The 25,557-nt window shown below is 42.5% G+C and overlaps 1 protein-coding gene across 5 annotated transcripts in view; it reads right to left on the bottom strand.

Moving 5' to 3' along the window:
- DENND5B (DENN domain containing 5B) overlaps nt 1-25,557 on the bottom strand; it is a 119,929-nt gene that overhangs the window by 27,814 nt on the left and 66,558 nt on the right. For 4 of the 5 annotated variants that reach the window (XM_065035126.1, XM_065035093.1, XM_065035114.1 and 1 more), the window contains 4 exons: nt 18,986-19,173; nt 14,996-15,532; nt 12,969-13,200; nt 10,781-10,931 (listed from right to left, as the gene is read on the bottom strand). In XM_065035126.1, coding sequence (XP_064891198.1) covers nt 10,781-10,931; nt 12,969-13,200; nt 14,996-15,532; nt 18,986-19,173 — 1,108 coding nt within the window. Of the gene's footprint in view, nt 1-10,780; nt 10,932-12,085; nt 12,173-12,968; nt 13,201-14,995; nt 15,533-18,985; nt 19,174-25,557 lie in introns of all 5 variants that reach the window. The other variant, XM_065035135.1, reaches the window with a different exon arrangement.

Genomic DNA, 25,557 nt, shown 5'->3' with positions numbered 1-25,557 from the left:
TGAAAGTGCAAGCTTGGAGGTTGCAAGCTGGCACCCGAGCTCCCATGGGAAAGCGACGGGTGGTGACATGCCAGCATGCACCCAGGGGACAAACCCCTGATAGAAACATGCTCACGGCCTGCCAGGGTCTCCAGCCAGAGATCCTGTGTCCCCAAAATGCAGATCATTGATGCCACCACTGGGAAAACTGTTGTGCTTGGTTACCCAATAACATCCTTGTTTTCTACGTTTGCTGAAGTTTGGTAAAAGTAGCGTCCATAGGAACAAACAAAATACAAAGATGTATTTTAAGCAACAACTTCTAAATTTTTTCTCTTTTGTGAAAGGTGGTAACTTCTCCTTTTTGCACTTTCTGCAGCACTTCCAGGAATTATTTCAGAGAATCTTGCGTCATTGCAATAGTAAGTACTGTGATAGTAAGTACATCTATTTTTAAAGGTAACAAACAATACTGACTTTCTGGGATTAATCACGTTGCTATCTTCACCATATCTTGTTTGCATCACGTTTATAAACACCACGGAAAGCCTGAAGTTTTTGCTACATGCTCCTATGTGTCCAGTTGAATTTCTTCCTCATCAGATGCTGTTGCCTGAAAGAAGCCACTTGGTAATCAGGCTTCAAACTAAACCACCTTAAAGCTCCCAAGTGTCCAAACTCCTTTATGCCAGATATTATAACAAAACACAAAACAAGATAACTCTGTCCTGAGGAATTTCTAGTCTGATTGTAGAGTTTCTAATAATAGCATAGACTTCTGTTGCATCCTTGAAAACAAAAATGCTCAACTGGTGCAGACAGTAAATAAGTTAATACATTATTTATGAAAGAAAGCTGAAACAACACTGTATAAAGCAACCTATCAAGCATTAAAAATTAGTATCTTAATGCACATGAAGACTACATCTTCAGAATGGTATTACTTTATTACTGCGGTTGTGTTTATTAAAATGAAAAATATCTTTAACATACAGTTAAAAAAAAGAAAAGTCTTTAAGTTTACAATCTTTCTGTCACTTCATTAAGTCATCTGTTCTGCCTCTCTCCTGCACTTGGAAGATAAGGAGCAAAACTGAGGCGAAACAGAACACAAAGCCTGCCCAGGGCAGCGCTCCAGCTCCAGCGCCTGGTGGGATGTATGAATGAGGCTCTACCTATGGGAGGAAACCACTCAGCAGAGTTTGAAGGGATAACCGAAATCTGGAAAATGAAAAAGAAAGAGGGAGGGAAGGAAGAGAGGAAGGAAGGAGGGAAGGAAAGGAAAGGAAAAAAGGGAGGGAAAGGAAAAAAGGGAGGGGAAAAAGAAGAAAGCGGGGTGGAAGGAAAGAAAGAAAAAAGGGGGGGAGAAAGAAAGAAAAAGGGGGGGGAGAAAGAAAGAAAAAGGGGGGGGAGAAAGAAAGAAAAAGGGGGGGGAGAAAGAAAGAAAAAGGGGGGGGAGAAAGAAAGAAAAAGGGGGGGAGAAAGAAAGAAAAAGGGGGGGGAACAAAGGAAGGGGGGGGAAACAAAGGAAGGGGGGGGAAACAAAGGAAGGGGGGGGAAACAAAGGAAGGGGGGGGAAACAAAGGAAGGGGGGGAAATGAAAGAAGGGGGAAGGGGGGGAAATGAAAGAAGGGGGAAGGGGGGGAAATGAAAGAAGGGGGAAGGGGGGGAAATGAAAGAAGGGGGAAGGGGGGGAAATGAAAGAAGGGGGAAGGGGGGAAAAGAAGGAAGGGGGAAGGGGGGAAAAGAAGGAAGGGGGAAGGGGGGAAAAGAAGGAAGGGGGAAGGGGGGGAAAAGAAGGAAGGGGGAAGGGGGGGAAAAGAAGGAAGGGGGAAGGGGGGGAAAAGAAGGAAGGGGGAAGGGGGGGAAAAGAAGGAAGGGGGAAGGGGGGGAAAAGAAGGAAGGGGGAAGGGGGGGAAAAGAAGGAAGGGGGAAGGGGGGGAAAGAAGGAAGGGGGAAGGGGGGAAAAGAAGGAAGGGGGAAGGGGGGAAAAGAAGGAAGGGGGAAGGGGGGGAAAAGAAGGAAGGGGGAAGGGGGGGAAAAGAAGGAAGGGGGAAGGGGGGGAAAAGAAGGAAGGGGGAAGGGGGGGAAAGAAGGAAGGGGGAAGGGGGGGAAAGAAGGAAGGGGGAAGGGGGGAAAAGAAGGAAGGGGGAAGGGGGGAAAAGAAGGAAGGGGGAAGGGGGGGAAAAGAAGGAAGGGGGAAGGGGGGGAAAAGAAGGAAGGGGGAAGGGGGGGAAAGAAGGAAGGGGGAAGGGGGGGAAAGAAGGAAGGGGGAAGGGGGGGAAAAGAAGAGGGGAAAAGGGGGGAAAAGAAGAGGGAAAAAGGAAAAAAGGAGGGAAAATAAATAAATAAATAAATTTTTTTTAAAAAGACCAGGAAAACAACACCCCACATTCCCCAACCTTGGTACTTGAGTCAAAGGGACCCTGCAACACCTGTCTCTGTCCTGGCCCCTGTACTCCAGACTGAAGTGTCCCTACTGGGCACCACGCCAGAAGGACTGCTGTGACATGGCTTTTTTCTACAGGAGCTGTGATCAACAGGCAGAGCCCCTGGGGATTGGGGTTCTCTGCCTTTAATAGGTCTATACAGAGGGAAACATCAGAGGCAGGAGCGTGTGCTTGGTGAGCCCCTTCACACCAGTGGTATTGGCAAGGACAATGTCTCCAGATCCCAAACCCGTCTATTTCTGTGTGCACCCCAAACAGGAGCATACACAAATAGGATCTGGGATCTGAACTGCTTGGGCGAGGACTTTCAGCTGGTGACACGTAGGCAGATACAGGTCTGGAGGAGGAAGCCCTTGCACAGAGCTGGTCTTGAGTCCTGACATGTCTGTCAAGCTGTCAGGGATGCACAGGGAGGACAACCTGACCCAAGAGAAGTGCAGGGACCTGAGCCCTGGTAGCAAACCTTCCTTTTTCCAGAGAGAAAGACTTTGCATACATATACTTATCTGCACCAATTCCTCCTGTGAGGTCACTAAAGACCAAATTTTGGCTAAATGCACAGGTAAAAAGGACCAAAAAAAAGAGTCACAGGATTGACAGTTTTTATGGTCAGAATCAAAATCCCTCCCTACCTTCCAAATAATGCCAAGAAAATAAGTGCAAAGGAAGAAATAAACATCTGGGTTTGCATGTGACTATGGTTCAGCACCTTGCCGTCCCATATGACAAGAAATTTATTTTTAAAGCAACATAGCCTCAAGTCTCTAATAACCAAAAAACAACCAGCCTGATAGGTGTCTGCACAGCAAACTCTGATATCTTCTCAGAGGAATACATTACTGACATAAGTGTCTTTGCACTTCCTCAGAAGTCTTAAAAATATCCAGCCCATGACTTTAGTAAGTTGTCACTTTATTTTTTTTTCAGAAGCAACTCCCAACGCTTCACTAGATGACTGAGACGGGAGAAATAAAACCCTTCATTTTAATAAGCTCAACAAGTAGAAATGCAGCAGATAAAGCACCCACTTGAACAGAGGATAGGAATCATAAAAGTGACTTTCGCCACCTGGCTCTGGAGACCTTCAATTTATTGCAGGTTAGTACCACACTTAGATTTCACACAATAAAATGCCAATAACACACTAGAAGTTTAAGATATAGATCCAATATTATCCATGTGGTATTTTTCTGCTCCTATTTATATGATATTTTCTGAATCCCAGACAAAGCTTTGATGTCTCTCCACCTGCATTTCTGCAGTTACTGGAAGATTAAAGAATTGCTATAAGTGTCCTTTGAGGGAATATGTCTCACTGAAAGTGAAAACAGAATAAAAGCCACAGAATAATTACAAGTAATACACCATCATTAAAGCATTTTCAGTTAATTTCAGCCTTGTACTCCATCTGGGAGAAAGCACAGATCACTCTTCAGATTATTAGGAAGAACTATTTGAACAGTTTCAGTGTGCAAACGTAAAGATCATTGGCCATTTATGAAAAAAGACTGCTGCTCATTAGCTGGAGTAATTACACATGTAGTGAGCTGCATGTTCCCTCTTCCCCACCTTCTCAGGGAAGAGGGAGCTGCTGGGGCGTTGGGTGAGGTCTGAGCATTCGGATGTCGCTCTGAATCTCTCTGGGAGATTTTCTGAAGATCTAACAGCAGATAAGCAGGATTAAGCAGCTAAATCTTTTAAAGCCTTTTCTTTACTGGGCCACATAGAATTTTCCCAAAATAACGCTTCAGTATCACAATAACCATTCCCAACCTCCTCATCAGCAGAGATTGCACTTGAAATTTCTCTGTCTCTCCCTTTGGTCACTCAAAGTGATTCTAAGGGGGGTAAAAGTCCTCCCCAGTGACCACACACCATCTCCTCTTGTGTTGCTGACATCCCACATGAATGTCTCTCCCGGCCCTTCCATCAGCTGACCCAAAAAATGCCTTCTCCCCTTTATTTTTTGCCTGTAGAGCCATGAGCATGGACTGCTGGCATATTTCATGTATTCCTTGCAGTGGACACATTGCTATAAGCACCAGGTCTCTGGGGATGAAGCAGCTGCAGCTCGGGCTCTGTGTTGCGGGGAGCCCAGGGACAAGGTGCTTATGGGGAGAAGGGAGAAAGGGCTCAATTTGGTTGTCTGCCCATATCTAACTCCCGTGTCCAAAGATGAATGGTTTTCACCTCCAGGGACTGCAAAAAAGCAGTGATATTTCAAAGGAGGGACCAGGGAAGACTGTGTTCAGGATAGAGGAATGGAATGAAGATATTTCCATCCAAGACCCTTTTAACATGAAGACAAGGAAGTCGGTATTGTTTAATATCAAATTAGACCCATCAAGCATTGGAATAGGTTTGCAGACCTTGGAAGAAATGTAAAGGCGACACTTGGAAAAGATGACACAACCTGTGATGCTTAATTTCTGTAATAAAAATGGTAAGATAGCATCCAAGCTATCTTTGATATCAGAAGCCAATCTAGCAAAAGAGCAGCCTCACACCAGAGACTGTCCATGCTGTACTGCAATAATGTAATCTGCTTGGGTTCAGGAGCAGTTTGACACAGAGATTTCAAGTCAAATACACTTTGGATCGAGCAAATTAAAAAGCTCCACCTGATCATGGGTGGTCTGACAGGGGATGTGTTCTGCACTGTCCATCTGTTCTGCACACACTGCTCCATGGTGAGGAGAACAAAGGCTCAAATAGAGACTAATGCACCTTCTCCATCTCTGCTCAGGAAACATTCTAAACTGCTGATTGGGTGGACAAAAATGAGCAGAGAGTGGTCTTGGACTGACAGGCTGTCTCATCAGATTATATGAAAATAAGTGATTTAAAAGAGTGGTACCCACAACAACCCTCCTCTGCAAGGAACAGCGGTGGCAGTTTGCCAGCATCACCCCTTAGTCTCTGATGAACCACTGTCATAAACGGTATTTAGTTCACAAACTCGCTTGAGACAGTAACACTGTTCACGGGAGAGTAAATAGAATATAGGATGCAAGGATTCGACACATATTTTTCCCTGTGAACTTTATCCTGCATAGTTATTTTAAAATTATGTATTAGCTGAAGTGAGCTAATTGCCCTTTTACTGCCTTGCACTAGCTGAGCAGAGGATCAGCACACAGGAGATGTGCTCATCAAGTTCCAGGTCCCCATAGCATGTGGCTCCTATTTTAGGAACCATTTTTAAGCACAGATTATCAAATTCAGTCACACTTTATACTTTAAAACAAATATATTTGAATACAAGTAGTTAATATTTTCATTGCACCTGTCAGTGGTTTGCTATACTAAGTTACCTAATGTATTGTCTTGTTTCAGATTTTTTATACTTAAGAGGTAAGCTTTTACTTCTTGCCAAGTTTAAATGACGCCAGTGTTGCGTGTGGACGGCTCATTGCTGACTCATTTCTCACTCATTTAGATGCACTGCAGAGATGCTACTCCATACTACTTGAAAGTGCAATTGTTTGGCTTGATTAAGAAATTAAAGAAATTTTTAAAAAACCCAACACACTTCATTAAAGACAGTCAGCCTTAAAACAGTACCCAACATGCAGAGAGGTAGAAAAAGCACGTATAATATAAAGCACTCAGTACAAGAGACAATTTCCCACACAAAAAATAATTTAAAGCCAGAATGAATTCTATCATCACACAGAGATTCAGCAAAAGGATACCTCTTGGCATTATATATATGTGTAAAATATTTTCTTTAAAAACATTAACCAATGTTAATATTGGTGAATAAGCAAATAGCAGTCCTATTAAAAAATTAAGAGAGCCAAGGTAGCGGCCAGATAATCCTTGAGCAGTTCACAACTTGAAGGGGTCACTGGTGACAGAGGCCACGCATTGTGTCATAAACTGGAACACAAAAAGGAACCAATTTCATACACTTCCAATGCCCTAATTTCACAAATAAATACTGACACAGTGGTGATGTCAGCAAGATACAGCACAGGAACAAATGCCTGGAGAATGCAATCAAGTACTTTTGAAATCTGCTTTAAGGGTAAGAATAACACATCACTTTTAGCTAAAGCCTGAGGGCAGGAGGCCGCATACAGCGGGATCTGGGCTTGAAGATTCGGACTGCGCCCTCATTTGAGGACTGCTGCAGGTCAGGTAGGACAGAGAGGACAGACAGAAAGATACAAGCGAGAGGGCTCAGGAGAGAGAAGTGGCCAGGGGAGGAAAGGAGAAATAGGCTGGTCAGGGGAGGAAGCAAGGAGGAAAGCAGGGCGCAGATAAAGGAGGAGGGGAAAACATGGCTAAACAAAGAGAAAGGGGGAAAAAAAAAAAAAGGATCATTTAAGACATTTCATAAATGCATAACAAAGAAAAACCTTCCTTTGAAAACCAAAATAAAAATCAGTTCAGTTGTTCTTTGCAGGCATTCACTACAATTTGCCAGAATGCAAATATGTTTCCTATGCTTGCTTGGCAATCTGTTTTCCTCTGCAATATTTAACATCATTTATCAAGCTTCTTAGTACAAATTAAGTTACAATGTAATCAATTAGATTGAAAACACAGCTTGTTTCATTGTTTTAATTTTGCAGTATAAGCATATTCACCCTAATTTAACAATTAGCTAATCAACAACCATGAAGTGTTTATGTAGCTTGGCTTTTTATCATTCAAATTCCCTTCCTGTACCATTGCGAATGCACCAGCCAGTGGAGTCCCTGCTACGATTTTAAAAGCCTGGCAGAAAACGCACGCGGGGAAGGAAGAGGAGAACATGTAGAAACCAGAACGTGGTGCTGGGGTTTGAAAAAGGAAAGGAAGACTCTGGAAATGGCTGCTCATTTCCAGATAAATAGAGAAACTGCTTATGGGACTGCAGCCTGTTTTCTCTTGGGACAGTTTCTAGGAGGACTTCTGCAGCAGCCACTGCACTATGAGGTTAGAGGAGGGTGGACAGGTCACTTTTGTACCCAGAGGAAGCTGCAGCTGCTGGGTGTAGCTTCTGAAGGTCTTCCCACGATGTGGGGGATGAACTATTCTGTATGGAAAAATGTTTCTTCTAATTTCTAGAAATATTCGGACACACTAGTTATCGCCTTTTGGTGAAGTTTAGATCTGCATATTCTGCAGTTAATGTCTTTCCATGTTCTGGCAGTTTTGGTCAAAAAGATGATTAGGGAAACTGCCTATTCTCCAGTTTTATGGAGGTGGGGGTTTGCACTGCGGTGGGGTTGGTTGGTTGTTTGCTTTGTGGTTGGTTCGTTTGTGTTTGTGGTTTTGTGTTGCGGGTTTTTGTTTGGTTGTTGTTTGTTTTTTTCCATTTATTTGGTTTTAAACTTCTCATTTATTTTCAATAAAGTGCAGTTTGGAGTTACTTTCAATGAAGTTCTTGCTTCCAAGAAACCAACACTTCCTTACCACCACAAGGGAAGAGGTAAAGAAAAGCCCTAATGACACCAAGCATCCACCTGCAGCTTGTCCAGGGCATGAGCAGATGTAAGAGGAGGCTCTCCCAGCCCGCAGATGACCAAGCAGATGAGAAAAGCAGCAAGCAATGTGACACTGGCTGGAGCCAGAGGAGCACGGGTTCACCCCCTTGACCAGTCTTTCAGAGGACACCTTGGGGGGATGCGGGAGGAGGCAGCATGGTGACAGAAGTGGGGCAAAGCGCGCTGCTGAGCACGGCCGCGGGCTGACACATGAGATGTTATCAGACTTCACTTCTCTGACAGACTTTGGTGTTTTAACACTTGCACATGGTAATGTGATCAGCATTTGTTTCCAGCTGCGTTTAGGTGGAACTGATCCGATGTGACTGTCAACCTTCCCTCTGTCCCCAAGCCTTTGCAAGCAGAACCAGACAACTCCTCTCCCAAACACCATTTCTGCCTGTCTAGGCAACATGGTTTTCTGGGATCATGTACAGGATGTAGGACTAAACAAATTAAAAATGTTCAGTCTTTGCATTATATTATTGATTTAGATATATTACACATGTAACAGCCCAGTAACTGACAGAGGTCCCTTCAGTGCTCTGCCTGACTATAGGAAAGGAACATTACATTATGAGCTCTAGTGATAATGTTTGTTACATTATCTATCCAGAAATGAAAGCAATAAAAATCTGACTGCTGGCCAGTGAGGACAGGTTTTCATTAAAACAGCTCTGAATTGGTTTATTTGCTGCTGTTCAACAACAACCAACTGGAGTACGGGAATGATTTTTTTTTTTCCCTGCAAATACACCTCCTTACAACATTCAAGAAAAAATTTGCTACGTAAAACTGAAGTTTGCAAAAATAATTCTCAGCTACATTGTAATACCCTTTGCATTAACTTTATGAACACACAATAGCTACATGTGAAGCGCCAGGGAACAGAGTTGAAATGTTCCCTTCCCCCATTCCTATATGCAAAGGCACAGTTCTATATGCAAGTATAACATCTCTCCAAGAAGCATGCACTGGGACATTCAAATTAATTGAAGGCTATACTTCAATTGTTTTTGTGGTCAGAAGAATTATGCTGTATTTGCAGAGAGCATGAAAAGACTATCTGCTTTACATGTGGGTGTAAATTCAGCAGAATTTCATGTCTTAAATGAGATAGAGAGTCCGCTCAGCTGCTCACATAAAAACCCAGGAAGCAGAAAGATATAAACAGATGGTCTTGAGATTTTCCAATTACAAACCTTTTTGGCAATATACAACTGGAGGAATTCCAAACATTTGTCACTTTGACACCACTTCGTGGCAAGTAATGAGATTTTGGTACTTACAAATTCCGAAACATGCTGCAATTTGAAGACCAAAACCAGCTATCTAAAATCAAGGAGTTAAAGTCAAAATTTAGGACAGGTGCCAATATAACAGAAGCAACTTGGCAGGCACAAGGAATACTATTTTTTTTTAATGCTTATTCATAGATTCACTAAGATTCTGCAGTAGATCCAGAAAATATAAGCAACTTTGAGCAGACTGAGCATGCTTGCACTGTTGCTGACATTGTAAAACTGAAACCCACTATAAGGATTAGAGGCAGACTGCTAAACACAGCATCCCACAAGATGAAGAAACCCTCCATTCCTCAAGGGAGCATTACCCATAAATTTTTTGTCTCTGTTTACAGGAACACTGCAAACAAAGGAACTTTGAAATATATACTCCTTGTTCTGGTTGTGGGGGTTTTATTGTTGTTGTTTGGTTTTTGGTTGTGTTTTGCTTTTTTTTTTTTTTAATCTCTTTTAAAAGATTTCAGCTCTTTAAACACATTTTATAATTTGCAAGTCTTCTTCCTAGTAGGTTATTAAAAAGGAATTAGCTATCGGGGGGTGCACAAAGGGTGTATAAATAGAATTGAGTGGGCACCTTGTACAGGAGCTCAGAGCAGTGTGAGTACATGCACATGTCTAAAACAAGAGCTAGCTTTAACATTTGGACAATCGTAGTTGTTGGAGCTCTCGGATTTATCTGTGCTCCCACATTTTGGCTTGCTACAAAAACTGGAAGTGAGGGCTTGAGCTAATAATTTCAGGAACTAGTAATCATAGATGCACAGATCTTCCATTTTTGAAGGGGGAGAAAAGCCCCCTCATCCTGGGTTTTGAAGAAATGAAGGAAAAAAAAAAAGAAGTAATGTAGAACACTTACCTTAGATTATAATTGTATAAATGTAAAGTGTATGAGTACTCCAGGTTCTCATTTTACATTAGGCAATTAACTAGGTAATGCCATGCTCAATTCCACAGCTATAGGTACCCCACCTTCATATCAAACTGCTCTACAGAACGTTATCAGGCTCAGAAGAGAAACTCAAATATGGAACCACATAATTTCCACCCTCAACAAGTTATTGTTCCAGGTTATTCCAACGTGGAAACTGCAAGAGAGCTATAAAAATCTTTGGGTCACATAATAACAGCTAAAGAAAGAGAGGAACAGAGCGGACATTAATTTAATTCTGCAGTATGGTATGGAGGTTTCAATACCAAAATTGCTTTCAGAATCTGAATTTTGGCTGGGTTTCCAAATTATCCTATTCAGTGTAAAATGGCAAAGAAACTAATTTTAAATTTACTCCAGCAACAACAAAACTACAAATATGTATGAGAAGACACAACACTTACCACTCAACAGAAAGCAGTACTCACGAATCTTCCCAAAACCAGAGGTAACACTTTCTAACATAACCCAAACCATAGCTATAAATTCAAAAGTCGCAGCCCATACAAAGCAGAAATTGAAAGAGTTGCTAGGTTTCATTAGACTAGTGAGAAGGCATCCAAAATTATGACTACTGTACAATGATGTTAATCTTTTACATGAGAAACCTCCTTTCACATCCAGAAAATAAAACATGCTTACTTGTTATTAGTGGGTCCCGTTGCCAAGACATCCGATTGCAACTTTGGGAAAAATCCTTGTTCATATTTCCCTTGTCCGATCTTCATATCAAGTAAGTGTGGGTGGATGGCTGTGTGATCAATCTTCATCAGCCGCTGCTCGATGGACTGGGCTGCAAGTGACAGTCACACGTGAACAACCATGTTAGCGAAACACCTTAAGACATCCCTGAAAACACACTAGAAAGTTAAATATTTATTAATAGTGACTTCAGATCCAGAAATGTGTCGCTTAAAGAAGTGGGGAAATGTCTGTGCTGTTATTTTGTTATTTTGCTTTCACCCAACACAACTGGCACAAGCAAGTTAGCCACTAAGCAAGCAGGTATTTACGGGAGCCTATGAGATGGGTTATGAATTGGCAAGAGCAATTCAATGTTCAGCTTTAATCTCCTTCGGCAGAATGGAGACCTCTGACATGGGCTGCAACTCTTTGTGGGGTCGGGCACATTGCTTTGCCCCAGACACCTCACCCTGGGCAGATGCACAGGGGATGATACCCGAATTTTGCAAACACCTGGCACCTATAATGATCCTCCTCCTGAAATTAGAGGTGCTTTTTGAAGGCCTGCCATCCTGCAATGACATATCTAATTGTAGCAAGGCCTGAGGAGCACTAAAAAGATCAAGAGATGCCTGGAAACAAGGGAGGTTATGGCAAGACCGGAGATGGCTCCCCAGGAATCTCAGCTCCACTGAGACTAACGTGGTTCAGTCATCTGTTTCAAGGACATGAGGATTTCATCTCGAATCTTGAGCAGGATGAAAATAAAATCTGTCACCCTCCCATCACCGAGTCAGATGCTCTGTGAAGAAGAGGAGAAAGGATGTGTATGGGGCAAATCACCATTTAATTAGCAACTTTAATATTCAGCTCTGTAGTCCATCCATTAAGGGGCAGGCCCATTCTTTTCAGCATATCACAACTAGTGAATAAATATGCAAAACATGGAAGCTAAATCCAGTTTCCATTTGTCAAGAACAACTAGGAACTCGTTTCCTATTTTGTAAAACTGTGATGGGAAAGAAACTGTCATAAGATTTACATACATTATCATTAGAAACTTCGCAGCTTTTTTTTTCCCCTTCTTAAAAAAAAAAAAAAAAAGTAGCTTAGTATGGTTTTATTTTGGAGAAATGGACAGGATAATGTGAGACCAGGGGGTTTGAAGGATTCTGGAAATAGCAGGTTAAATTAACAGGTGCTGGACTGATGCTAGGGTCACACATTTTGTGAATATTAAATATGAGGGAAAGTTGGTATTACTATCAGTTTGCTGCATTTCACAAGAGAGAAAATGAGGTTCCGGTGCCACAATATCTACCAAAACTAGACGCTGAATAGACAGTCGACCTGCAAATTAGAATTGGTTTTAAATAGAAAAAGTTAAACAGGCACAGGATTTCTATTTCTGACGCATTTGTAACAAGTAAAATGCTCTGAAGGAATTTAAAAGAGAAATGTGTTCACCTCAGCTCATCAGTATGTGTCCCAATAAATGTAAGAGTATAATTTCCCTGTATTACTTGGAAATGAAATAAATACTTGCACAGTAAGAAACTCAAGCATAATTTGAAAATGCATCCTGTGACTGTAATGGAAAAAAATCCAAATCTTCAGTACACAGGGCATTGTTCATTAACACCGAGAATCTATTCCTCGATCTACTAAATATGCCACACAGGACTAGGTCCCCGGCATCCCCCGCTGCTCTAACGAAATGGCGTAAGGCAAAAAAAAAGGTCTTTTTAAGGGAAGGGGGAGACGAGGCCAGCGGAGCAGACACCAGGGCTCGGCTCCTCAGTGTGGTTGGCACTGGTCCCACCACCATAGTGAAGGAAAGCTCTCCTGGCAGTGGAACAGGAGCTGCCTGAACCAAGAAACAGAAAGCCCAGCTCTGTGGCTTGGTTTGTGTTGATCAAAGGCACCAGCCTAGGAGAGCTCAAAGAGAAGGTAAAGGCTTCTGCTGTTTCTACCATTTAAAGCATGCTCAAGGTTTTGTCTAGGGAAAATAAGGACACCGCTGAGTCCTCCTCATGTAGTTCTAGAGCTTCCTCATCAGCTCCAACGCTCAGATGACCGAGGACCTATATATTTTTTGTGAATGACATTGTACTTTTGAATATTTTACTAGCCCATCTGAACGTACCTGCTTCTTTCAAAGTGCTGCATTTCTGGTAGTTGGATGTTCGCAGTGCAGGGGCCCTCACATTATATAGCTTTATTTTCTCAATGCGGGAGTCAAATACTCGCAGAAAAGGGTCCTTCTCCTCCCACTGGGAGATTATCTTATTGTCTATGAAGGTTGCAAACATCTGTGTTTCAATGAAGTGTGAAAGGAACGGGAGGTAAGGCTCGGGTTGGTCCGAAAGGAAGGAAGCCTGAAATACAAAACAGCTCATTAGTGCCATGTTCCTTCCCGGCGTTGACACGACGAGCCATCCTGGAACAAAGAACCAATCCAGCAGCCAACCAAAAAGCTTGGACAAGGCTTCCCCACTATGAAAACACCTCTGAGAGAGGTGCAAATCAATCTATGAAGGGGTTTGGTTCGTGGGTCACCTCTTGGGTCATGACTGTGAGAAATAAGCAACTGGGGAGGCTTTGTGACAGCTAGAGTAAAGGGAATATTGAATTACTGAGGAAGTGTCTGTGCTTCCAAGCTTTTCAAAGCAGCCTAGGAGCTACCACCCGCAGGAACGAGCTCTGTGCAACCCCCAGTAGATCACCACCACATGTGCCCACTGGGGGCCTCTGGTCTGCGCAACCCTACTTGGGACCACATCACTTACTAAGGTGTTATATATACCAAGGGGTGTACACTGCTCTTCAGCTAGTGCTCTTTTGTGAAGTCAAGCAGGGCAATTAATCATGAATTTCCAATTAAAACTGAGTGTGTTCCTATGTCTCTAACTGAGCTTTAAAACCCCTGACCTTAACAGTCCATTTTATTGTAGCAGTAGTAACAGAGATCACTTAAACAACTCCTTCCTTTTAAATGCTGCACTGTTCATTGCCTGAATACAAACAAGACCAATAAGAGGCATGGCAGCATTTTTTAATCAAAAACTGACTCAGATCAACACTTAGTCTGATCCTGCCTGCCTGCCCCTCTAACATTCTCCTTAGAGAAGGACTTGTATCTGAAAAGGGTGATGGCTAAGAATGCTATCTACTTTTCAGGGTCACTCAGAAATAGTAACTGTGCAAGCTTCCCAACATTTCTCATTCCTTTTACTAGCCTACAGTTTCTTTGTTTCCTCATTTCTAATCACAGCTTCCTTTTCACTCTTGTGTACACACTACAATGGAGTCATAACATGACTCTTCTGCCATAACAATATAATTAGCCTCTACAGAACAACACTACCTATTACCAAGAAGTTCTGTTGTGAAATTAGGAAAAAAGAAAGACTAGATTTGGGTTTTGTCTCATTGGGTTTTCCTCTCTTTCGAGGAGGAAAGGAGGAGGAAAGGAGGAGGAAAGGAGGAGGAAAGGAGGAGGAAAGGAGGAGGAAAGGAGGAGGAAAGGAGGAGGAAAGGAGGAGGAAAGGAGGAGGAAAGGAGGAGGAAAGGAGGAGGAAAGGAGGAGGAAAGGAGGAGGAAAGGAGGAGGAAAGGAGGAGGAAAGGAGGAGGAAAGGAGGAGGAAAGGAGGAGGAAAGGAGGAGGAAAGCAGGAGGAAAGCAGGAGGAAAGCAGGAGGAAAGCAGGAGGAAAGCAGGAGGAAAGCAGGAGGAAAGCAGGAGGAAAGCAGGAGGAAAGCAGGAGGAAAGGAGGAGGAAAGGAGGAGGAAAGGAGGAGGAAAGGAGGAGGAAAGGAGGAGGAAAGGAGGAGGAAAGGAGGAGGAAAGGAGGAGGAAAGGAGGAGGAAAGGAAAGTTCACTTTCCATTGCCATCCTTTCACCAAACGTGCAAGAGAAGCCCATCAGCTGGGCAGAAGCCCGCCAGCTTGGTTTGTACAAGCCAAAACAGCTCTGACCAGCCCAGTGGATCCGCATTGATTTACTTTGGCAGGCGATCTGGCTCCGTGTAATCAAAATAGACAAATCCCTCAGTAAGGCAGATGAAGAATGGCGGATTAAAGAGTACCTAGGCTATATATATACATAATATAGCTATTCTCCCTCCCTCCCAAAAGCACTTTCAGATGGAGAAATGAATACGGGGCTATCTTTACTTTGTCAAAGTTTTGCATTTGTTCCCTGTTTGTCAGCCACGACTCCATATCAGGGGCAGCCTGAATGACGAAAGCCTCATAGTCTGCAAACATCTGTGTGAAGCGGTTGGCAAAGACCTCGCGAAGCTGCACGTTCAGTTTGTAGTCCCTCAGCTCCATCTCCTCACAGGGCAACTTCCCACCCTTCTCCTTCTCTGCGAGGGGAGCTGTGATGGTCATTTTTTCCATCGTCACGCCCGTTCTCTTGGCGAGAGCTTGCAGGCGAGCGACCGTCTCGTTGCCTTTTAGCAGCTCGTACACGTTGAGGGCATTGCTGGGTATGTTCCCATTCTTCTTGTCATTCACCAAGTCACTAAGAACTAGGTTCTTGAGTTTGGTGGCACTGTCACTGCAGTGCAGGTTACCCTCTGGTGGGATTCCAAACTGCAGGAGAACCTCGGAGATCTCCTGGATAAACTCCAGCTTGTTGGGGAACTGGGGAAACTCCTCTGGCAGTTCAATGAAATGGTTATCGATGTCCACAAAGCACAAGTTTGCCTGAAATACAAAGAAAAGTTTCAAGACAGAGGCTCAGCACTGAATTGGCTCCCCTGCTAAGTAGCCCTGTTTTCCATGGGTGTTTCCAGCCAGAAGTATAAGAGCACACACATGCAGGAGACTTAAGCTCTATCATCTAACCTGGGACACTTCAGACTTCAGCAAACCTGGTGAGCCAACTGGATGGCAACGATGTAATTAATAAATAAAGCCTCCTGCCCCCTCCTGTTCTCCTGGGACTTGCAGATCCCAAACTACCCACTACAAAGATCTGATATCCCCTCCCAGACCAGCCAAGGACACACCAGTAAGCAGGTTGTGCAACACCACTTCTCAGTAATTCACACAATTCATTTGAGTGAATTAGTGCATCTCAAGGGCACATTTATGTTACCAGGACCCAACTGCAATAAGCCTCTGTAGCTGTGGTACCAAGGAATGAGATGTTCAGTGAGAAAGATGACACTGCTACTAGCAAAGCTGCAAAAAAGGGTTCCCATGCAAATCCTTCAGGATCACGTCTCAGTATAGCTTGTCTATGGGAGGTCAAGCCCTATTTCCCCACTCCCTCTACCCCCTGTTTCCATGGAGGCTTTTAATCTTGGCAATTCCTCTGCATGAGATTTAAAGAGTGCTCTTAGACAGCTTAGCTATGCAGGGAGATGGATCTCAGCCCATAAGATTAAAGCTAAGTGAAGACATGAATCTAGTGGAGCAGATACTTTAACTATGAAAGTGTCAATGGGGGGATGGAAGAACCCTACATAAAAAGTAATTACATTGCAAATGCACCCTCAGGAATAATAGCAGAATGAAAAACAGTAATTGATCTTCTGAACTGCAGCTTGCATCTGAAATTCTCTGTCTTGAGTGCACTGTGCTGAATAAAATCTTAAACCAGGTCAGATTCCCAAGGTGCTGAGCTTCCAAGGTTTTTTCCCTGGTATAAAGCTGCAAAATAGAAGATGCAGGAACCCACAGGGCACCAGGAGCAGGTCTTTGTTAGCCTGACTTGGCCATTAGCACAGCTCCTCCGCCTTCTCCAAGCCACTTTCCCTGTTCTTCTCACAAAACACTGTAGACTAATCTTCTGATTATATGAAGAGAAAGGACTTATTTTACCTCTTTTTTTTGAAAAGGTTGATTTTCAGCAGGACAATATATTCCACAGCAAACATGGTTGTAATATATTGGATATTTCAGGGATATGCTTGAGATTAGTCACCTTTCACATAGATACTTTAAAGGGTGTTAGGATTCATTCCGCAAAGCAGAGGTGTCCCTTCAGCTCACTTTTGCCTAATAAATTCGGACTGTACAAAAAAAAGCATTTCTTCATACAAAACAGTTTGCTTTACTTAACTATACAGCTCTTAAAGAGTTGTGGTATGCATCAGTACAGTTCTTTAGCTCAGGGACTGTCTTCTTATCTATCAATATTTCATTTCAAAGGCTTTTTAATTTCAGCTCTGCATATCATTTACAAAATTTGAAAAATGAGATTTGGATTCGGAAAACCCTTGGGGAATTGGTCTCCTCTCTTCAAAAACGTCTAATGATTTAAGTTAATGCAGAGAGATTAGTAACCTTTAGACAGCACGATGGCCAGTTGTTAGAATTTTTGTCTGTAACAAACAAATGGTTTATATTTAGACCAAGAGCTTAGAAAGCTAGCCCCTGGCCTGAACAATAAAGGAATACTAAAGCAAACAGTGCTTCATCAATGCTTGCATGTGAAGGATTTTCTATTTTTGATTGTCTAGAGGAATCTGAGATTCAATATCCTCCCTGTTCAATACCTCTTCTTTCTTTTCCTTTCCCACAGTTACTGGACCTGTGATGCTGATAAATGCTGTGTTGGTATTTTTCACTCATTTGTTAAACATCATAATGGGGTTGGAGGTGTTCCACCCCACTATTACTCTTCCCCTCACTGGTGATATTTAATTTGTTATTCAAGCAATCCTGCAAGTCCAGCACATTAAAATTTTAATTTAAGGAAAATGACAGCTTAATCTGCTAAATAAAAGGATATGACTAATAATTTTTAAAATCACAGTAATTATGTAACATTAGCATGGTTTTACTGAAAAAGCATAGCTAGATACCACTGTTATTTCCACGGCAGTGCAAATTTCATGCAATTGGGCCATTGTATCCATGAGGTAAGACTTGATTTGCACTGTTACATCCCACCTAGGCTAAGAATCAGTCACCTCCACCTAATACTTAATATAGCTCTTTAATAAAAACTGTATGGTCCTTGCCCTGTGTTTATCCCCCACTTCCACATACAAACTCCCCCTCCTTCATATTCTTCTCTGCAGCTGCTCCCACTTGCCTTCTCAGTAAGAGCCATAGGGCCTCTGTCTCCAGGAGATGTCCGCGAATGGAGCTGGGCACAGCAGTGCCACCATCATGAGATGTTACAGCCATACACACACTTATTCTTAGGGTTCCCACTGATTTTAAGAAGAAACCCGAGTTAAAATGTGTGGCATGCTCAAGAGATGGGTCCAGACACCATCTCCAAAACAGACAGGTGAGCTATATCCCAAAGACTTTGCAGTATGGAGAGTAATCAGTGGCCATGTTAAAATATGAAGCAGTTTTAATAATCTTGGTCAAATTTTGAGCAGAAAAATCTCCATTTCACACTCTGCCACCAGTGATTTTAACACTTAGACTAGGAGGATGGCCTTTCCTTCCCTTTTTTTTTTTTCCCCCCCCTCTGGGGAAAATCTGATAGACCACACAAAGTTTTCACTTCTCATTGCACAGGAGAGCAGAAGATCTTCAGTCCAAAAGATCATCAGTGGAGTGGGTCAATATTTCAGAAATATGTGTGTGTGTCTACATATATATATATATGTGTATGTGTGTGTGTGTATACACACCTATAGGTGGTTCACAGGCACGGTATCAATGCAAACCTGGTTTGTCAGAGGCCAGGACACTGGTCTAGTAATAGACTTTGACACAGTCAGGAGCACATGGGCTCACCCATAGGTGGAACAAGGCTGGCAGGATGGGGCACGCTTCTCATCAGTGGTGGGGAGACAGGAACAGGTTTATACCATCTATCAAACAGACCCATTTTCCCAAGGACCATCCCCAAATGAAACGCTCTTTAGCCCTGTGTCAATAGGACTGACCAAGAGTAACAAAACGTGGTGAAGCATGTGATGTGGGAAAGCAGAGAGACTTTTCACGTCACAGCAAGAAGCAAAACCAGAAGCATTTAGAAGCCAATGAAATTAGTGGCACTCAATAAATTCAGAAATGGACCAAGAAGGGCTGAGGAGACTTCCCCTGCTACCTCCCTCCTGCTGGCAAACAATCTTCATGGTGCCAGAGAAGCCTCCCAACACTGAGCACAGCATTTTCCAGCAGGAATTCACACAAATATTAATAACACATTTCAGAGTAGCAACCCCAAAGTTGGAAACTGACCTCCTGAGGCAGCTCCAGCTTGGAGCGGTCGGTTCCCTCCTTGGACTGCAGTCCCATCAAGTAGGGAACGGGAGCGTCCAGAAAATGCAGGAGAGAGGCGGGAAGGATGGGGACGTACACGTGCTGCCACTGAAATGGGAACAGCAGCGTCGTGATCCCCTCTGCCACCGTCATCAGACGCTGATAATCTAGACAGGGAGAGAGAGAGACTGAATTATCTTTCTGCATTTGGCTTTAGAAATCTGGTTGGCAAGAACAGTCAGTGACAAAACAAGACAGACCATGTTTATATAGTACGATGTTCTTTTGAAATTAAGATGGCATTTAAAAGCCTTAAATATTATTTAATTCATCAAAACTCATTACCCCCAGGAAGAAACTGCTGAACATAAATATTCATATCTTATCTAGACCTTTTCTGTCATTAAATTCATTTATTAAAAGGCTACCAAAAGATCTCTCTAAAGTACAGGATAATAATACTCTGATTCTATAAAAAGCATGTATTTTCACAAGGCAAAAGGAGGAGAAATAAGTGAACTTCAAGGAAACATTGTGGTAAGGTTTTCTTGCTTGCTCCTGCCTGCCTGGCTCTCCTCCACTTGTTACCACTTCTAAGGCTGAGTGTATTTTCCAGGAGACTCGCTTTCGTCAAGTACCAGCAGAAGTTTACAGTTCCTACGTATTTAAAAGCATCATTGTTATGGAAAATCCAAACAGATGCCTAACAGAAATTTAGTTCTCAAAAATATTCTGTATAGCTAGCACAACTATATTGCATTATTTTCCAAAATGTGTATTTAATTCACTAGTTCATCGCTTTGCAATGTTTTGGTTCAAGTAAACACACTGTGCATTAGGCTTCTAATTAAAATCTGATTCAATACAGTTGAGCTGCAAGAATATTTCCAAACTTGGATAAGAGCAAATTATTTCTCAAGTATCTAGCTGTCATGGTGCAATACCACAATCTACTTATTAACATAAAAAAAGAAATTTAAATTTAAGAACACAGTTTAATAAAAAAGAAACACCAGATGTTGATAATAAGGAGATGTTCATCCTTACAGTGAATTCCAAACTGCAGACAAACCATCAGGAAACAGGTAAAGACCTCTGGGTCTTGTAAACTACAAGTGACCGCGAAACCAGATGGTTGCTTCTACTCCATATTACAGCAACTTCTGCGTTAGCAACAACTCCCCCCAAATTACTAAGAACATGAAAGTACTTAAACCTCAATTCCTCAGGAATCTTAACTCACACTGAAGAAGCAGCACATGTCATAGTAGTTAAAGACAGGGACACTGAAATGCAAGCTTGTGAGTGACTTTGAACTTGCAGGAGACGGGTGGCACAGACAAGCAGGGCAGTCGGTTCTGATTCCCACCCTGGGCCTCCTCCACTCATGAAAGCTGCTCTTCACAATGTGTAAAAGGAACTGCTCCCCACAGCTGCAGTGCACAGGTACACTGCCAGTAACCACCAAGAGTGGTAGAAGGGATATCTCCGCTATGGCTCTATCCAAAACCAGTTCTCAACAATGCCAGGCAAGTCTCACGAGCTTTGGCTTGAGCAAGCAAAAGATTTTCAACCTCACCAAGACCAGATCCTTGTAACACTGAGCTTGTTGCCCCTTTCTTCTAAGTCCTCTGCCCGACTCCATGAAATTAAAGATATACAGATGAACACTCTGGTTTTGAGTCAGGCAAGAAGGCTTTTCTTCTATAGCTCCACTGACTGCTTCTGCATCAACAGGAACCCAGCCTGGGTCTTCCTGTTGTCCTGAACAAGCCAACCTGATACCCTGGCAGACATCAGTGAGAGCAAAAGTGCTGTTATCTGACACTGCTCTGCTTTTAGGAGGTCACTGGGAAGATGCACTTGAATAAATATGCAAATTAAAACAACAAATTGCATAACCCATTCTCCTTGCTAGCACCTCTCTGTGGAAAACCAGCCTCGATCTGCAGAAGGTCAGCCAGCAGGGCAAAACCATTTTTCATCTTGTCTTCATAATAGCTAGTCACTCAATCTTCAAAATTATTTTCATGCATGCAAGTCAGTCTCAAGGTTACACCTCAAAACCATTCCTGGCTATAGATCAGCCATTCATGAATCTCTCCCCGTGCAATGGTCTATAATTATACACGTCCATTGCCTGTCTTGTTAAGGAGCACTTATACAGGATCAACTTACAACACCTACTGGTGAAGCTTAGGCATCTCATAACGTATCATACCTCTAAAAGCTTTAGAGGTTAAAACAACTAAAAATCAAATACAGAAAGCAGCATGTCTTAGTACGCATGAGACGATTTCAAAGTCTGTTCTGATGTGCATAGTCATGTGAAATAACAGGTCTCTTCACAGCAAAGTTGCAAGTATCTTTTTGGATAAGGGCATACAGGTCTGGAAACATGCACTCATGCTTCTTTGATGCCATGATAGTATTTAACAGTCACCAGCACAAGTTTTGTAAACAACTTACTACAAGGAAAACTGTTTTTTTTTTAAACACATAGGGATGATGAAATTATTAGGTTGTTACCATTTAGCAATGTCTGTTAGCAATTAGCAGAGATAAAAACAATTCTGTACCCAGCAGTTTTCAGCAAAAGAAGTTCCCAGCTTCCTCCAGAATAGTAACTTAAAATAAAACACCTAGAAATGATTCTTTTTTATATTTGTTCAATGAAACAAGAAACTCTGGTTGCTTTGTATTTATTTTCAAGCCTGTGCAAGGTTAGACACCTATTCTATAAGGCATAAAGTCTTTTTTTGATGAAGAGATTCTTGCATCTGAGGGAGACTTACGTGGTCACAGAGGAAAATCTGGGAACAAGGGATTCCTCCATTTCCCCAAGTCACAGAGAGAAAAAGGGGAGACAGAACAGAATAAAAGGAAATAGGGAAAGGATGGAAGCAGATGGAAAACACAGGGTTTGTACAGACTACATGTGCTTGCATCAAGGGGAAGAGAGTTTCCAGATCCTATTCCACCACCACTACTAGACTTTGATAACAATCTCCAACTGCAAGCCAAGTTTTGCGTGTTAATTTATGAATAACAGACTCAGGTAGGAAATCGATTCTCTGGTTCTACTCCAACCTTTAGAGCTAGAATAGGGGATTAGATAGTATTCACCAGTTTAGGAAGTGTCTTTTGAGAAGTTTGTTTAGCAGAGAAAGGACACAACAGTCCTGTTTCCCATTCATCTGACATCAAGAAATATGCAGAGAAGACACAAAAAGTAAAAACACTGCCTAGGTGATATCCACAGAAGGTCACAACTCAGAGTGATGAACAGCTCACATCAAGGCAATTTGCTGAGATCAGTGAAATAAATCCCTTCCTCTTCTTGGAGCTCACCCATCTCATTTGGTGTATGCTGTCCTGGATAAAGTGAAGGGCCCTTGATTAGTGGTCTGGAGCATCTTAGGAGGAGAGACTGAGAAAGACTGAGAACTGGGTCTGTTCAGCCTGGAGAAGACTAAGAGGGGGTCTTATAAATGCCTACAAAAATCCCAAGGGTAGGTGTCAAGAGGATGGGACCAGACTCCTTTCAGTGGTGCCCAATGACAGGATGAGAGGCAACAGGCACAGACTGAAGCACAGGAGGTTCCATCTGAATATGAGGAGAAACTTCTTTACCTTGGGTGTGCCAGAGCACTGGGACAGGCTTCCCAGAGAGGTTGTGGAGTCTCCTTCTCTGGATACATTCCAGTGCAATCTGCTCTAGGTGAACCTGCTTTAGCACAGGGGTTGGATTAGATGATCTCCAGAGGTCCCTTCCAACCCCAACCATTCTGTGATTCTGTGATCTCTCTTACTTGCATTGTTATGTCCTTCTCTACTTTGCAGTTTTCATTTCTTACCACTCCTGAAGTGCTAATAATAGAGTGCAGTATTTATTTTGCTTGGCAGCTATACCTGCGTCCCTCACCCTATCATCTTGGGACAGGGAACTATCCTGCCTTCTCCAGGACAGGGAGCACAGCCCCTACAGCAAGTTCTTTGTGCTCAGAGTTAAATCTCTAATTTGTACACAGGACATTTTCCAAGAGAAACTGCACAGAGAGGACAATCCCAAGGTAAAGTGGCCCCTATGGCTTCTATTGCAACTGCTGCCTCCTAACAGCTGCTTAGCTGGATTTGGCATGGGTCTGTCTCTCACACTTAACCTTCCCCCTGAGTGCAGAGGGCAACTAAGTTGAGTTCAAAGACTCTGGATCTAACTCCTTGTTCTGGCAGCTTCTGCCAGGGGTCCTTGGCCAAGTCCCTGCACAGGACAAATAACTGCAGCAGGGACCTGCTCTGCCCTGGCTCAGCATTCTGCTGCACAAGTGCTGTGTTTCAGCCACGCTTTACAAAGGTCTGGAAACATGCCCAAGGCTTGCAAGGTACAGTGTAATGCTTAAAATGCAAACCCTGAGAGATTCCTGCATACTTACAAATCTCTGTTTTGTGATAGAGATGGAAATGGTTTCAGCATTTGATGTCAACTTACCACGTTTTTCTAAAAGAAGACAAAATTTTACGAATTTTTGTCTTGATGTCAATTCTCCATAATACAATAACAGGACAATAATCAATCAGCCCGGTATTACAACAGATACTGTGCCTGCAGAAATATCTATCCCAAACAGCTTTAAGTCCAAAACCAGGCAGTGACTGAGAAAACAAAACAAAATAATCCTCCTTTCATTTTACACATTTGGTATAGAAGTGCTGAGATGTTAAGCAATTCACAAAGCTCAACATAAAAATTGCTTTTCCTGCTACAAAGGAGTCTGATATCTCAGAATCCTTCCCATGCTGCAGCAAAGCAAAACCAGGGTCCTTTGAGAAGGGAAAGGGACATCAATGTTACCCCTGTTCAGAACAGCTAAGACCTTCCTCATTCAGGAGCTACAAAACAGGTTCAAATCCTTGGCTATAATCAAAGAGAAGAGAATTTCACCTGGGACTCTCTCAGCGAACACCCAGACACAGGAGTTTTCAGCATAAGGCATGTGTGAGAGCACACAAACACTCATTCAAACCAGAAGCTGAGCTGTGATCAGTACAGTGTTATTGAAGTCCCAGCCTTACTGGTGAACAAACAATACAGCGGTTTTCCAGCTCCCTGTTCCAGTAACCTACCCAAAGGTAACACAGAAGCCTACTGCAGAGCTGCAGTCTCACCCTGGACCTTCTATATCCTCTACGGTGCTTTAAAAACAGACAACACTTCCTCTTTCTATTCCTTTTTAAGTCTCACTTTTCATAAAATTTGAAAGCATTGGAAAAGATGGGTTACCTGGACACCACTTCCTTTCCTCTACTGCTTTTTGAACATGCATAAAGTATAACCACAGCTTTACAAAGCCACCTTTTAAATATGTATCCTGGAAGATGACAATCAGATGATGTTCTCAGAGACTACCTTATCAAAAGGAACAAATAAATTCTAAGCAATAGTTTTAAATCAAACAAAGCCAACAACAGAGGAAAAAAAAATAAGGGAAAAAAACAATGAACCTTACTGAGTAAGAATCAATGAATCAGTGGGAAACACCTGAACCAGCTTTAAAACATTTTTGTGACTAATAGCTTTTCTATATTTTCCCTCTTCACTCAAAGTATTAGAAGCAATTGCTGTTCAACAGCTACTATTGGATTAGCTGAGCCAGATATATTGAAAAAATTGGCAAATAAAAATTAATATTATGCTTTGAGCTCTGAGCGTGAGTCAGGAATGGTACACAATGGTTATGAGAGCTGTCTAGGGGCTCGGTACCTTCTGATCTGTAGTGTTTATATACAGCACACTGCAGATCAAAAAGGAAATCTGAAATTCACATCTGAGACAAAAATTGTTACGAAAGCAAAGGTTTGCGAATCAGATCTCAACAGTTCCACGGAAGCAATGCACATAAGTGTCACAGACTTCAAAGCATGCTGGAAGCTTCCATCTTTCATCTGGTTTGTGTACCAGCAGCTGTGATGATTGACAAGCTGGGCCAGGTGATTTTCAAGAGAAGTTCAGCCAAAAATGCACAAAAGTGCTTCAGGAAATGTTTATTTGCCATAGTAATCACCTCACATCAGTGCTGCCTTCAGCGAACTTGGACAGGTTGGTGACACAGGGCCATAAACAGCAGACTGTCCTGCAGAATGACCCGCAGCATCTCAGTGCCCTTTATTCTGATGGAAGAGGGCATCTACCAGTCAGTGACACAGGACATGAGTTACAAGACAAAAACAGAGCAGCAATTTATGCAAATCTGAAAATACATCTTTTCTTGCACTGGATGAAAAAGACGAGCCTGCAACTAATTGCCTGAACTAAGAATTAGCCTGGAGGTCAGCTCTGCCCCAAGGGAAACATCCTGAGGCTGAAATTCACTCAGGCCAATTCTTCACATTTTTCCTGGTTGGCAAACGCTTAATGGAAAAAAAAAAAAATCACTTCCACTTCAATAAATTTCCATTTATACAATTTATCTGTGTCACAGCGTGCCATCAGTGGTTTAGCATGAATTAGTTTCTGATTAAGAGCCACCTTAAGAATTATTTCACAGGAAAAC

This window comes from Columba livia, chromosome 1 (genome assembly GCF_036013475.1).
Source record: "Columba livia isolate bColLiv1 breed racing homer chromosome 1, bColLiv1.pat.W.v2, whole genome shotgun sequence".
Lineage (NCBI taxonomy): Eukaryota > Metazoa > Chordata > Aves > Columbiformes > Columbidae > Columba > Columba livia.
Note: the sequence above shows the minus strand (reverse complement) of the source record. Positions and strands in the feature narration are given on the sequence as shown.